The sequence below is a fragment of the Pan paniscus genome, chromosome 8, assembly GCF_029289425.2.
Source record: "Pan paniscus chromosome 8, NHGRI_mPanPan1-v2.0_pri, whole genome shotgun sequence".
NCBI classification, from domain to species: Eukaryota; Metazoa; Chordata; class Mammalia; order Primates; family Hominidae; genus Pan; species Pan paniscus.
In genome coordinates this window covers 101,316,589-101,331,574 of record NC_073257.2, presented here as the reverse complement: position 1 = coordinate 101,331,574, position 14,986 = coordinate 101,316,589, and the positions used below count along the sequence as shown (strand labels likewise).

General features: G+C 40.6%; 1 protein-coding gene and 1 long non-coding RNA gene across 20 annotated transcripts in view; one reads left to right on the top strand and one right to left on the bottom strand.

Moving 5' to 3' along the window:
- The window catches only part of LOC129393230 (uncharacterized), a 78,344-nt gene that overhangs the window by 30,502 nt on the left and 32,856 nt on the right, over window positions 1–14,986 (top strand). For 6 of the 19 annotated variants that reach the window (XR_010113262.1, XR_008619991.2, XR_008619988.3 and 3 more), the window contains exon 3: window positions 8,303–8,475. The exons of 12 other annotated variants lie outside the window; for them this stretch is intronic. This is a non-coding gene — a long non-coding RNA (uncharacterized LOC129393230). Of the gene's footprint in view, window positions 1–2,993; window positions 3,070–8,302; window positions 8,476–14,986 lie in introns of all 19 variants that reach the window. One more of the 19 variants, XR_008619982.2, reaches the window with a different exon arrangement.
- IFIT2 (interferon induced protein with tetratricopeptide repeats 2) lies at window positions 3,742–11,072 on the bottom strand. The gene is made up of 2 exons (XM_003825339.6): window positions 10,539–11,072; window positions 3,742–6,704 (listed from the first exon to the last, which is right to left on the bottom strand). Exons 1-2 carry the CDS (start codon window positions 10,541–10,543, stop codon window positions 5,291–5,293), a joined length of 1,419 nt encoding a protein of 472 aa, XP_003825387.1. The 5' UTR covers window positions 10,544–11,072; the 3' UTR covers window positions 3,742–5,290.

Below are 14,986 nucleotides of genomic sequence, written 5' to 3'. Positions count from 1 at the left end.
TAATTTTTTGTATTTTTTAGTAGAGATGGGGTTTCACCGTGTTAGCCAGGAGGGTCTCGATCTCCTGACCTCGTGATCCGCCCGCCTCAGTCAACTGGATTCTATTGGTAATGGATATTGACTTGAAATGAGACAAACAGATATTTCTTTGGAATTTTGATCAGAAGAAAGTGATTCTAGAAAGTCTTTATTGAATTATTATTATTATTTATTTTTTGAGACAGGGTCTCATCTCACTGTGTTGCCCAGGCTGTAGTGCAGTGGCACGATCTCAGCTCACTGAAGCCCCCACCTCCTGGGCTCAAGTGTTCCTCCTACCTCAGCATCCCAAGTAGATGGGACTACAGGTGCATGCCACCAAGCCCAGCTAAGTTTTGTATTTTTTGTAGAGATAGGGTTTCACCATGCTGTCCAGGCTGGTCTCAAACTCCTGGGCTCAAACAATCCGCTCACCTCAGTCTCCCAAAGTGTGGCGATTACAGGTGTGAGCCACTGCACCTGGCCTTTGTTGAATTATTAGGAGAAGAGATAAGTAACCTGGTAGGGATGTTTTCCACTTCATGCACAGAGACACAAAGTCATCTCTAGAAAGAGAAACTTGAAGGAAGAAGACATAAAGGGAAGATAAAAGTGAGAAAGAAGGAGAGAAAAAGGAAGAGAGAGGTGGTGGGGAGAGACAGAGAGAGAGGAGAGAAAACTGGCATTCTGGGTGTGGAGAGGATTTCCGTCATACAGATTCCACACTTGAACATTTTATTTATCTGTGATCTATATGCCAGTGCCTTTTTTGGAAATATATGCATGCACTCATCAGATTGACAAAAATTAAAGACTGGTAATATTCAGTATTGGTGAAGATGCTGAAAACAGTATTTCTCATACATTGCTAGTGGAAATAATAATTTCCTTTTTAACACCTAGACAAATCAACTCTTTTCCATAACCTAAAAGCCTTAATCATTATTTAAAATGTTTCTATTTAAATATTCTAGTAAACTCTAGTTTTCCTTAATCAACAATTAGAAGATATATTACAAAGTTTTATACGTATGTTTTAAAGCTCCACCTTATGTAGGTTTTTCACTAAATGCAAAAAACGTACAAGTAGGTTTGAGGGTTTTTTTTTTTTTTTTTTTGAGACAGGGTCTACCTCTGTCACCCAGGCTGGAGTGCAGTGGTACCATCTCACTGCAACTACCACCTCCCAGGTTCATGAGATTCTCCTGCCTCAACCTCCTGAGTAGCTGGGATTACAGGCACACACCGCCATGCCTGGTTAATTTTTTTTTGTATTTTTTTTGGTAGAGATGGGGTTTCACCATATTGGTCAGGCTGGTCTGGAACTCCTGACCTCAGGTGATCCACCCTCCTCGGCCTCCCAAAGTGCTGGGATTTTAGGCTTGAGCCACCACGCCCAGCCAGGTTTGAGTTTTTAAATGTAGTGCTTGATGACAAATTAGTAAGTTTAATTTAAAAATGAGAAAGGAAAATGTGTGCTCAGTGGTTTTATATCACAGTGCCTTTGCTCTATAATATCTGTAAATCAAAAGCAGAACATAAATAGGCTCATTTACTTGGGATATCCAGGATTCTGGAAAGGTAAAGAAAGACTTTTCAAATATTTTAATTAGATTATATCTGTATAAACACACTGGGGCCAATTTCCAGGTCTCTAGAAGGGTTTCAGGAATTTCTAGGTTCAGGGCAGAATTTACTACATATTTTTACATTTTACTCAATTCAGAAATAACACAAACTATGACTCATTATGTTTCCAAAACAAGTGAGACGTAAACCAAGGCTCTGGGGTCTATTTGTATCGTTTACCTGTTTGGTAGCCTCCTTTTCAACAGCAGCCTACAGAGAACCAGAGGAGAAGCAGAACTGTTTGGGATTTGTTTCCACAGGCTTCCAACAAATCCTGCCTCTGGTCTCTTCTCTAGTCTTAAGTCCTGTATGTAAAGCAGCTGAAGGGAGGCCCCATGTAGAGCTGAGAATGCCTCTCTTACAAGTGCATGCACCTAGGTACATCTAAGGATTTTAGTGGGTTTCCCTCTTTGCAGCCTCCCTAGAAGGTGTAGATAATCAGCAATGAGGTAGCTGCACTATTAATCATGGGGAAAATTTCTTACATATTAGTCTAAGTTAGTCCCTTTTCCAAAAAGGGCAATAGGGCAAATGTAGGTTGCAAACTGCAACCCTCAGATTGGCATCCAAGGTTGATTGCACGTATGGTAGGGATCCTAACACAAGGCCTATCTGTGTTGTAATCAGAATTCTAATGCTTCCAGTCTTCCAGTTGCACTGGATCCAGTTGTATTGGATATGTCAATTGACATAGGGTATGAAGGAAGGTGAAAGTGCAGCATGACTCAAGGTCAGCTGTCCCCAGGGACTGTGTCTGAGCTCTATGGAGAAAGACAAGCAGAAGTGATGAATCTTTTTCACTGAGGACTCTGAGGCAGAGAAATAAATAAGAACTACTTGGAACCAACACAGAGATAAGAGGAATTCTTCTCACTCTTTCACTGGCACTAACACACTTGAAAACACTGTTGGCAGAGATATTAGTACTCTCAAGGTGGCAATCAAATACAGAGAATGTGAAAAGTATTGAAGGCAGTTTTAGGGGCAATGGTCATTGATGGATATGGGTGCTGAAGCTACATAAGTAGCAGATGTGGTCCGATAACTCTGATAAACGGGTTCATGAGCACATAGGAGACATCTACTAGGGGCTTGCCGTGTTGGATGAATATATGAAGGGAGTCAAATGTCCTGCCCCGGGAAATGTGGTTAAAAGGCTGGGAATTACAAGTCAAGCCCAATTAATGTGACTTCATTTGTTATTCCTGGATAGTGAAATTTCAGGAAACTGGAGCTATGTACATAATTTTCATTGTTTTCCAATCATTTGTTAACTTTAAGCCCTCATATTAAGTGTAATATGTTATGTTTCCCTTTTCTACCCTTCTTGCTGTTTTCCCACTAAGGGTCCTGTTCCAGCAAGGTACTGGAGGCATGACATGCAAGGACAAGATTACATACATCCATCTTTAGCACACACAGGTACCAAGGGTCCTCTCTCAAGGTCGGCATACCTGTCCATTTTAACCTTCCACTCAGAATACGTGTGGTGTTCCTTCCCAGGCACCAGATGTAGTCCTAATTTACTCAGATCAAGGTGAGCTAGATCTTCCCCTGAAACATACACTTGTCCATTTTGATCCAATGAAATGAGTTTACCTTTGCAGTTGGTGTGATTTGTGTTTTCCATTAGAGGCCTCTTGAAAAATAATAGAGATTTTGGGCCTTCTTGTCTCTTCCTATTTTTTACTTAATAGGGAAGACTCTCTAACATGCATTTGGATTGCGTCCAGGATGGGGCATAAAATGGAATCAGTGACTTTTATTTCTCATAACAGAGGTCAGAATAGAGAAAATGTGATGAAAGCACAAAATTTAACAAAGAAAAGGGGAGCAGCCCACCCACCATCAAGGTGGAGACAGAATGTCTGTGTTCGTGTAGGTCAATGGTAGCAGGTGGCAGATGGCAGCTGTTATCCGAAGCCCTGGACTCTTAAAGCTGAGGAAAAAGTTTTGTTCTGTTCAGGTGATTATGATAGTAGACCAGTCGAGGTTATTTGGATTTGGTTCACACCTGTGTAACGTTTCATTTATCAGTAGCTGAGTCTGAAAGATTTAAAGTACAGCAAAATTCCAGATGAACCAGAACACTGCTTTATGTTTTATCATATTTAGGTTATTTATTAATGAAAATATATGACATTTTCAGGAATACAAATTTTGCACCCTGATGACCTCAAATGCATGCAACAAGATTTTTAATACAGAAAATAACACAAAAACTGTTGTTACAGTGGTTAGAATTTTTAACTTTAAAAAACCATGAATTTTTATTGTTCTAATTGCACAATAAAATAATGTTGATATATACTTAAGCTTAAATTAATTCCAACAGGCAAACATTTTCCAACCCAGAGTGTGGCTGATGCTGGGTCAGCTGACTCTATTTTGGTTCACACCAACTTTGATGTCTAGGCTATTCAGCATCTACCTAGAAAATCTCAATCGTTCCAAGCATACCATGAATTTTGTGATTTCTCAGAAGATTTTCGGAGTTAAAAGAAGTGTTTATATCACTTAATATCCAACATTTCGAAAGGGGGGAAAACCCCACCATCTATTATCAATGACATTTCCCAAGTCCTTGCACCAGGCCCTTAGTCACCAGGTTCCCACATTTTGTTGCTTTCCTACCATCTCAAACCGGGTTCATGAAAGCATTTGAACAGAGTTCAGTCTTCATTTTACAAAAAAAAAAAATTCCTAATAGTGGCTAAAATACTGCAAATTTCTCCATTCGATTACAATCTACAAAGATAAACCAGCATTCCTTTCTCTTTCTCTCTTTTGGTTACTTTTCCCCTATCCCTACTGGTGGAACATTTATTTTTTCACACAGGTTTTAAAGAAATACATTATGTTGGTTTCTAGTGTATTGTACAGAATCCATTCTCATTCTTTACTTGCTACATTATGACTATGAGGAGGGCAGAGTAGAGGTGAACTCTCTGTATACTTGCTGAAAGTCTTCTTGTACACATTGCTTTTTGTACCCATCGCTTCTAGCTATGTATCTTCCTGTTCTCTGCTCTCGTCTCAAACTATGTTGCCACCTCAATTAATCAGGCACTTGAATTCACATTGTGTAGAATACTCAAGGTTGATGATAGACTGGGAAGGAGGAGGAAGGAGGCAGAGGTAAGTGATGGGGGATACTGAGCCCTATTTAGACTTTGGTCCCCCAGCTTTTGGATGAACTTAGCACATTACTGGCTATGCAGGACTAACCTCTATGGGATGCAAAATGACTCCAAGTATGGAACAACATTGCAAAAATGGACTTCAATATTACATGAAGGATTTGGCTGCTTTATATAAATATAGAAACAAGCCCAGTGGATTACTCCACTAAAGGTGACTAAGCAAATGTTACAGTTCAAATTGTACTCAAGAAGTCAATTGAGAAATAATTCTATCACCAAGCCCTTGGACCTACCCCCCAATCTGGTCCCTCTCCCAGAACTCCTTGGGCTTTCTCAAGACCCAGCAATTCAGGTGTTAACATAACCCTGTCCAGTGGTATGGCCAGTGTCTTAGTCCAATCTTTTGCCATACCAGTCATTACATATTTTGAATACCAACTTGGTGGAGGAATTTCAGCTCCCTTTCAGCAGTAGCCTAGTGGGCACCACATCTCTATTCTTCATTCCCCATTCCAGCTTGATGCTGAAGGGATGAGGCTTCCAGACTCCAAACCCCTCTCAGAGTCTTCATCTGCTTGTTGCATTTTTTCATTCAGCTCCTGAAGGAATGCCAAGACATGCAAAGCCTCAGAATCTGCTCCATTTTTAGAAAGTCGCATTTTGGCAATTTTTTGCAGTTTGTCTTTCATCTTTTCTTTCTCCCTTGATTTCTGGTTTATTTTTACACCCTCTATAAAGTGGTGGATGGCCTTGTCTTCACACTTCATTTGGTACAGCTGAAAGTTGCCATACCGCAGATGGAGCAGTTGTTTCGCTACAGGAGTAAGCTCTTTACTGAATTCCTTTTGGAAGTAATACTCTGCTTCTTCATACTGATCTGCTAGAGCATGGAGGCTGGCAAGAATGGAACAGACACGGAAGAGATTATCATTGGCCTCATCAGCTTTCTTCAGATGAGCCACAGCGTGTCCTATTAGTTCCAGTAACTTTCTTTTCCCATACATTCCATTCTCTCTTAGATTCATTACTTGGAGGACTTTTGCCCTATAGCAGCACCCAATTTGGCAATGCAGGTAGGCATTGTTTGGTATGTATTCTAAAGCCTTTTTAAGCAGTTCAATCGCTTTGTCTGGCTCATCTTTTCTTCGATAAAACTTGGCTGCACTGCGAAGTACATCTGTTACACCTGGGGCTTTCTCCAAGGCTTCTTCAACTAACTTCTCTCCTTCACCTTCCTCTTCACCTTCTTCACGCATCTTATGAAGCTTCAGAGCCAGGAGGACTTTAAGGTACTGGTTGTCAGGATTCAGCCGAATGGCTTGCCTCAGAGGGTCAATGGCGTTCTGAGATGGCGGCCAGTTGTCCAGACGGTAGCTTGCTATTGCCAGTCCAGAGGTGAATTCTGGGTTCTTTGGCTTCTTTTCCAGAGCCTTCTCAAAGCACACCTTCGCTCTTTCATTTTGGTTTCCTCCACACTTTAACCGTGTCCACCCTTCCTCACAGTCAAGCTCTGGACTCTCAATTCTATAGGGACTGGAAAACTTCTCACAGACATGTTTCACCTTGTCTACATAAATCTGAGCGTCTGAGAGTCGGCCCATGTGATAGTAGACCCAGGCATAGTTTCCCCAGGTGACCAGACTTCTGATTTCTGCTTGGTCAGCATGCTCTTGCTGGATTAACTCTTCAGCTTTACATAAGCATTCCAGGGCTGCCTCGTTTTGCCCTTTGAGGTGCTTTAGATAGGCCAGTAGGTTGCACATTGTGGCTTTGAATTCACGATTCTGAAACTCAGTCCGGTAAAATACTTTGTCTTCAAAATCATCCAAGGAGTTTTCTCCCTCCATCAAGTTCCAGGTGAAATGGCATTTTAGTTGCCGTAGGCTGCTCTCCAAGGAATTCTTATTGTTCTCACTGTAGGGAAAAACACAAAGATGGACTTTGAGACACAGATTTATATGTCAAGAAATGGGAGCATGGCAAATAAAATTCTCCTCCTCCTAAAGGCTGTTAACACAAATCAAAGAAACTCCCCTTCTTTTCTTTCTACAATATGTTTTTCCTTATTGTTAATTCCTGCATGTGGTAGCAGGAGTTTAGGGACTGTGGGCAGCAGAAGAATTAGGGCGAGGGCAGTGGGTTGTTCTCTGAGTCTGTGGCTAGGTTTTCATGAATAAGACAGTTTTTGTTAAATAGCTCTGCCCTCTCTGCTTTCGAGGGCCTCTGTGGAGGCTTGGTTTTATTTATGTAGTTTTAAAGAAATAAGTCTTTTTCATTGCTGTTTCTGTTCTTCATTCTTCCCTAGCTTTACTTTTGTACTTTGAAAATTTCAGCTTTATAATTTTTTATTCTTTTAATGTTTTGCCATGGTGATTTTAATTTCTCATCCCTCTGAAATGCAGCTTCATTTTATCTTTGATATTCTTAATTCCTTAGTTCTCCTTCATTTGCCTTTAAAGAAATCTTGATCACTTTCAATTTTCTGTCTATTTCAGCTTTTAATATATCCTTCATTTATTTTGTCTATTCAAACTTTCTGAGCTTTTATCAGATTGGTTTTATTTTGTATTGGTTTATTACTTTAACATGCTACATTCTCATTTTTTTCTGTGAATTTTTCCATTTTAACCATTTGAATCTTATTTTCAACCATTCTTAATTTTTACTCATTTTATCTGCTTTTGTATTATTCTCTCATTTAATTTCAAGTATTATTTATGTTAGCAATGTCTTAAACATTTATTTTGGAATAAAATGTAATTTTTTTTCCTCCCCCCGCCCCCATACCTCTACTTCTTAAACTGGTGATTTCTGTTCTTAACACATCTCATTGAGTTGCTCTATTAATAATTTTGTACTTGATTGTTTTAATTTTTTTTTTGAAATTTTATTTTTCTCTTCTGGGTTTTGCTTTTATAATAAGGGGCAAGAAGTGCAGCTACAGGGAAGGCTCACAAGGCCACTAGCTCCTTTTCTTATAGAAAGAGCTCTTTTTTCTTGAGGGTACCCTTATGACTCTCCTGGAAAGATCTTCCATTCCCTTTAGTGTTGGTCCTCAAAATAAATAAATAAACCAAAATCAACCAAACCAAAAAACAAAACAAAACAACAACAAAAAAACCCCGAAAAAACCCAGAGAACAGACAAATGAGCAAAAGCCTGTATTTCGAATTACTTTGGAGATAAATAGTATTCTATGCCCCAAATTATTTCTCAACACTGTCTGTGTATTGGAGTCTCTGTAATGTTGCCTTTTCTTACTTAAATTTTTTTTTTCGTGGTATCTATACAGCAACCCTTGTATCAGGAGCTGTATTTCTAAATAGTATGGCTTCTTATACAACCAATAGATATCTGGAATATCATGCAATGTGGCAGGATCACTTTTGAAACATATGTCTAGATAGAAGATTATGTGACCCCTCTTTCTAACTGCCCCTCTCTCTCCCACTTTTTATACCACTGCTTCCCACTCCCATTTTGATTGGGAATCTTCCTGTAACCTCACTAAGAATAAAAACAGATCTGTTTGGACATGAGCTTTTCAACGGGAATGCAGCTGCCAGTAGGATGCCTGATACCAAGCCAAGCACTCTCCGGGGCTCCCGCGCCTGGGGTTAGTTACATCAAGAGACTTAGACAACCTGGCTCTTTGCTAAGACCTATTTGGAGCTTTGAATGGAAGGTGGGTCCTTCCTATAAACTCCTGCCTATTTTCCATCCTATTTTTGTTTGTTTGTTTGTTTATTCTGCTTGGGATAGTTAAGTCTCCACTTGTTCCAAGAAACAGAGGTGAGCAGGAACTGATTTAAAGTTACTAGAGTGCTTCACAGGACCACGGGTAGGACCGTAGTGACCCCAGGAGGATCAGAACAGGACACTGGGGAGCTTGGAGGGCTCAGACCCTGTGTTTTCTCCATGTGCATCTCAGTCACACTCTCTACTGCATTCATTACAGAATATGGTGAGTCCTACAGAATATGACCACTCTCAGACCCCAAGCATGTGCAGCACGCATCCTAACACCTGAAGACTCACTATAGCTTCCTTGCTCCCTCTCAATTCCATTTCCAACTTCCAGTTGAGTTTGGGAGCTCATTCCGTTAACACATAAACTCCTTAGCTCCTTTCTCATTTTACAAAAGAAACAGAGAGAGTAAATAGAATTGAGGTTATCTCCACCATATAAAACATAAAGTCTGTTGTGCATTTGCAGGATAGAGATATTTAATATACACACTTAGGTAAAAGCTCTTTGAGCAGCCATTTAAAAGGCATCCAACTTCACTGCTTGATTTTGGGTTTTTATTTCCACTGGTAAGTTAGAGAAGCCGATGCCAGACACTTGCTTCCTGGGCTCTGGCTTGTGAGGACCTATTCTCCCGATTCCTATAGAAGTTCCAGTTGTATACACAACAACAACAATTTCTTCCTTTGCCTCTTATCTGGATGAAAGCCACAGTGACATTATCAACCAGGCTCAGAACTAATGCTACCACCGCAGTCTCAGAATCACTGAGGAGCCTTTTAGAAACACACATCCTCAGACTCCAACCCAGACCCACTTAATGAGAATCTCTGGGGAGTCAACCCTAGGACTCTGTCCTTAATAAGCTGTCCAGGCAATTTTTATGCATGCTCAATTTTGAGAACCACTGTCTTAGGGCACAAGGGCAATGCCCAGTGAAAGTCACAATAGATAAAGAATTAAGGAAAGCAAGGACAGATGGGTCTGTATTGTAATGGGAAAAATTCTAAGATAAGACCATGCTAAAATTCTAAGAAATAAGAAAAGGGTTCTATAGATTCTGGGTGACTACAAAAAAAGAAATCTGTAAATATCTCAAATCTTTTTTTTTTTTTTTTTGAAATCAGGCAGAACATTTAGACTAGCAGGAAATAATATCGTTTCAAGAAGAGAAATCAGGAACCTCACAGACAGAGGGCAAGGTGTCTCATAGGAAGTAAGCACAGGGGTTGGTAACACGGGATTCCAGAGCTCCCAGGATGAGGGTTAGGCAACCAGGTCCGGGCACCCCACCTTCAAACTGGAGAAAATATTTCCCTTCCTACTCAATGAGCTAACACTTCCTCTCCAGGGCAATCTCATGTTTTGGGGATAGAAGGGAATGTTAGAGGTGAGAACAGAACTATTTTCTCCAAGCACTCCATCTCTAATTCGTACTCAGGAGGCATTTTGGGGTGAAAATATTTAAGTTTACCATCCCTTGTGCAAATCTGAGATGAAGAACTACATTAAAAGTAAAATTCACCTTTGCAGGAAGTGGGGTTTGCTATTCTGTGTATATCTTTAACAGTATCTGCTGAAAAGAACCCTTTTGTTAAATAATTGTATTACAAGTCCCCAACTTAATCCTTTCAAATATGAAATAAGACAGGGTCAGTGCACAAGAGCAATGCCCCCAGACCCATCTTTAAGTGAAGCACCAGGCCGATGAAACATCATCCCTCTCTGCTGCCTTCTTTCTCTGATCGCAACTCAACTCCCCAGGCGTGCAGTTCTGGAGATGAATTTAGGAAGCTTGCCAGTGTGAAGGAGAAAATTGTTCAGGAGGGAACAAACCACCATTGGTAAGACAGATTTACAACCAACAGAGGTAGAGGCATAGTAAGGCTATAAACAAACACTAAAATGGAGCTGGCCCTCTTTGGGAACATAGCTTCTCAGGATTTGCATTGGACAAGATGACTCAACAGCACTACCGAATACGAAGGGAAAATATTTACCTCATGGCTGCAGTGCAATTCTCAGCTGTTCGGCAGGGCTGCGGTTCAGGCAGCTGCACTCTTCAGAAATCTTCCTCTTCTGCCACCAATAAATGCTGAAGAGACCTATATATACAAGTGGCCTCTGGTTCCTTTTTGTTTGTTTCCCTTCAGCTGACGTTACAAAAGGGAAAGTGAAACTAGAAAGTGAAATTGGCAGGACTCTTTTTCTTTTTTTCTTTTTATTATACTTTAGAGGACTCTTTTTCCTCCGGAGCTGAGTTGTGATCAGAGAAAGAAGGCAGCAGAGAGGGATGTTTCATCGGCCTGGTGCTTCACTTAAAGATGGGTCTGGGGACATTGCTCTTGTGCACTGTCCCTCTCTTATTTCATATTCGAAAAGATTAAGTTGGGGACTTGTAATACAATTATTTAACAAAAGGGTTCTTTTCAGCAGATACTGTTAAAGATATACACAGAATAGCAAACCCCACTTCCTGCTAAGGTGAATTTTACTTTTAATGTAGTTCTTCATCTCAGATTTGCACAAGGGCTGGTAAACTTAGATATTTTCACCCCAAAATGCTCTTGAGTAAGAGCCAAGCCCAGCTGCGTAGTGAGTTAGAAGAACTTCCTCTTTGTGGAATGTACTGATGGCATCAAGGGAGCACAACTCCTAGGAGGACACATTTACAAAGCGCCCTGCCTTGTGATTATCATATTAACCCATCTTTGCTCTGCCTTATACCAATATGATCCACAGGCCACTGTAAGGAGCAGTTATTTAGCCTCGACAGGGCAGGGGATTTTAGTCTGAATCATTGCTGAATCTCCAGTCCCTGCAAAACAACCTGCACATTGCATGGTATGGCAAGCATTCCAAAAGTAGTTGTTGACTAAATGAATACATGATTAGAAGCATGGGCAGTGATGTCTGTCTATCTGGATTTGAAATCAGCCTCCACTTTTATGCTATGAAACTCTGGGGAAAATTATTGAATGTCTCTGCTTCGGTTTTGTAAATTGGGAATAATACCACTACTGGTTTATTGTGGTGTTGGGAGGATGAAATGAGAGAATACGTGAAATGTCCTTAGAATAATGCCTGGCAGTAATAAGTAAATGCTAGTTTCTATTATAATTATTAACTAAAATCGTTAACCAAAGTGATCAGAGGGGAAACTCTTTTTTTCAGGCTGGAGTGCAGTGGAAAGATCCCGGCTTACTGCAACCTCCACCTCCCTGGTTCAAGTGATTCACCTCAGCCTCTCGAGTAGCTGGGATTACAGGCACGCACCACCATGCCTGGCTAATTTTTGTATTTTTAGTAGAGATGGGGTTCCACCATGTTGGCCAGGCTGGTCTCGAACTCCTGATCTCAGGTGATCTGCCCGCCTTGGCCTGCCAAAGTTCTGGGATTACAGGCATGAGCCACCACGCCCGGCCAGGGGAAATTTCAATGTTTGCTTTTTCCAGAACTTTATCTCCTCTGACATTCAACAATCCATCACAATTACTGACCTAAGCCAAACAATTCCTAACATCTCCTTATGTTCTTGGCTTCCCCAAGCCCCACAATATTTTCCCCCTTTTTATTGATGTATAATAATTTACATATTTATGAGTTGCATGTGAGTGTTTGTTACGTGCAAAGAATGTTTAATGATCAAGTCAGGGTAATTGGGGTATGTATCACCTTCAGTGTTTATCATTTTTATGTGTTGGTATCATTTGAAGTCCTCTCTTCTAGTTACTTTAAAATATACATAATATTGTTGCTAAGTATAGTCACCCTAGTCGGCTATCAAACATTAGAACTTTTTTTTTTTTATTTAACGGTATGTTTGTACCCATAACCTAACTCTCATCTTCCCACCACCCCCCTTCCCAGTCTCTGGTGTCTATTATTCTATTCTCAATGTCCATGAGATAAAGTTTTTTAGCTCCCACATTTCAGTAAGAACATGCAGTATTTGTCATTCTGTGCCTGGCTTATTGCATTTAACATAATGGTCTCCAGTTCCAACTACATTGCTGCAAATTACATGATTTCATTCCTCTTTAATGGCTGAATAATATCCCATTGTGTATATATACAATATTTTCTTTATCCATTTGTTCACTGATGAGCACCTGTGTTGATTTCATATCTTTGCTATTATGAATAGTGGTGCGATGAACATGTGAGTGCAGGTATCCTTTTGACTTACTGATTTATTTTCCTTTGGATAGACACCCAGTAGTGTGATTGCTGGGTCTTATGAAAATTCTATTTTTAGTTTTTTGAGAGCTTTCCATACTGTTTTCCATAATGACTGTACTAATTTACATTCCTACCAACAGTGTATAAGAGTTCCCTTTCCCCTGCATCCTTGCCAGCATTTGTTATTTTTTTTTTTTAATAATAGCCATACTAACTGGGGTGAGATGATATCTCATTGTGATTTTTATTTGCATTTCCTTGGGGTTGAGTGATGTTGAGTATTTTTTCATATGCCTGTTGGTCACATATACCAGAGCTCCTTTATAGGTGATGAGATGCTTTTCCTTTGCTGTCTTTAAAATTTTCTTTTTGTCACTGACTTTAGATAGTTTGACTATAATGCGCCATGGAGAAGAACGTTTTGTACTGTATCTGATTGGGGATTGCTGGGCCTCCTGTATCTGGATGTCTAAATCTCTTACTAGACTTGGGAAGTTCTCATCTATTATTTCATTACATAGGTTTTCAAACCCTTTCAGTTTCCCTTCGCCTTTGGGGATACTGATAATTCGTATATTTGGTCACCTTATGGTGTCCCATAGATCATGAAGACTTTGTTCATACTTTTTAATTCTTTTTTTTTCTTTATTTTTGTCTTATTGGATTATTTCAAAAGACCTGTCTTCAAGTTCTGATGTTTTCTCTTCTGCTTGGTCTAGTCTACTGTTGAAGCTTTTTGTATATTTTGTATTTCATTCAAGGAATTCTTCAGTTCCAGAATTTCAGTTTGGTTATTTTTATGATACCTATTTCTTTGGCAAATTTCTCATTCATATCCTGAGTTGTTTCTCCGATTTCTGTGTATTGTTTGAATTGTATTGGATTTGGAAATCTCTTGTATCTTGCTGAGCTTCTTTAGGATTTTTTATATATACATATATATATTTTTTTATTTTTTATTTTTTTGAGATGGAGTCTCACTCTGTTGCCTAGGCTGGAGTGCAGTGGTGCGATCTCTGCTCACTGCAACCTCTGCCTCCCTGGTTCAAGTGATTCTCCTTCCTCAGCCTCTCGAGCTGGGATTACAGGCATGTACCACCATGCCTAGCTAATTTTTGTATTTTTAGTAGAGATGGGTTTTCAGTATGTTGGCCAGGCTGGTCTGGAACTCCTGACCTCAGGTGATCCACCCTCCTCGTCCTCCCTAAGTGCTGGGATTACAGGTGTGAGGCACTGTGCTTAGTATAATTTTGAATAGTTTTTCCTGGATTTCTTTTTGATTGGGATCTGTTGCTGGGGAATTGTATTCCTTTGAAGGTATCATATTTCCTTGCTTTTACATGCTTCCTGTGTCCTTTCACTGATATCTGAGCATCTAATATAATAGTCACTTCTTTCAATTTTTGAATTTGCTTTTGTAGGGGAGGACTTTTTCCTGAAGACATATCAACCATATTGGTTGAGTAAGGCACTTCAACTTTGATTCTGAGTGTGCATGGTACTGTAGCCAAATACAATTTATTTGGCTGTGATCAGTGATATATATGATTTCCTTGATGGTTTAGGGTGGGGTTATTCTTGGAGGCTATCGTGACATTTTACTGGGAACAGGGTTGCCATGTGGGCCGGTCTTCAGGCCCCAGTGGTGGCAGCAGTGGGTTGAGGATGTCTGATCTTCGGCCCCAGAACAACATACACTGGCACTGGTGTTAGTGGGACCAGGTAGGCTAATTCCTGGGCCCCCAGATAGCTTGCTCAGATGCTGATATTGGCAGCAGTGGGCCAGGTGGGTGAGTGGGTTCTCAAGTCCCTGGGCAGCTGATGTGATCTGGGCAATGGCAGTAGCCAACAGTGGGACAAACCCTTGGGTTCTGATAAGTGTACACTGATGTTGGCAGTGGCTGTGGTGCAGGGTTGCCACCTATACCACAGACACACAGCTCTCAGGCTCTTTCATTCTCTGTAATAGCAACCCCGCAGCACTGTGCAGAGAGAGGAGAGACGCTGTTCTTTAGGTGTGAGCCTAGGCACAGAGGCCATGCGTCCAGTGGGGGTGCAGTCACCACTCACAGCACCAGACAGGCGGCCATCTGGTTTCCCTGCCCCAACCTCTGGTAGTAGCATCAGTGGCTTTGCCTGCAGCAGTGTGTAGAGGACAAGAAGGGGCTCTGCTCTCTACACGTAAGCCCAAGCACACAGCCTGCTTCACTAGTGGAAGAGTATCTCACTATCCACTTGTGAGGCCGAGTACAGAGTTTGTGGTGCT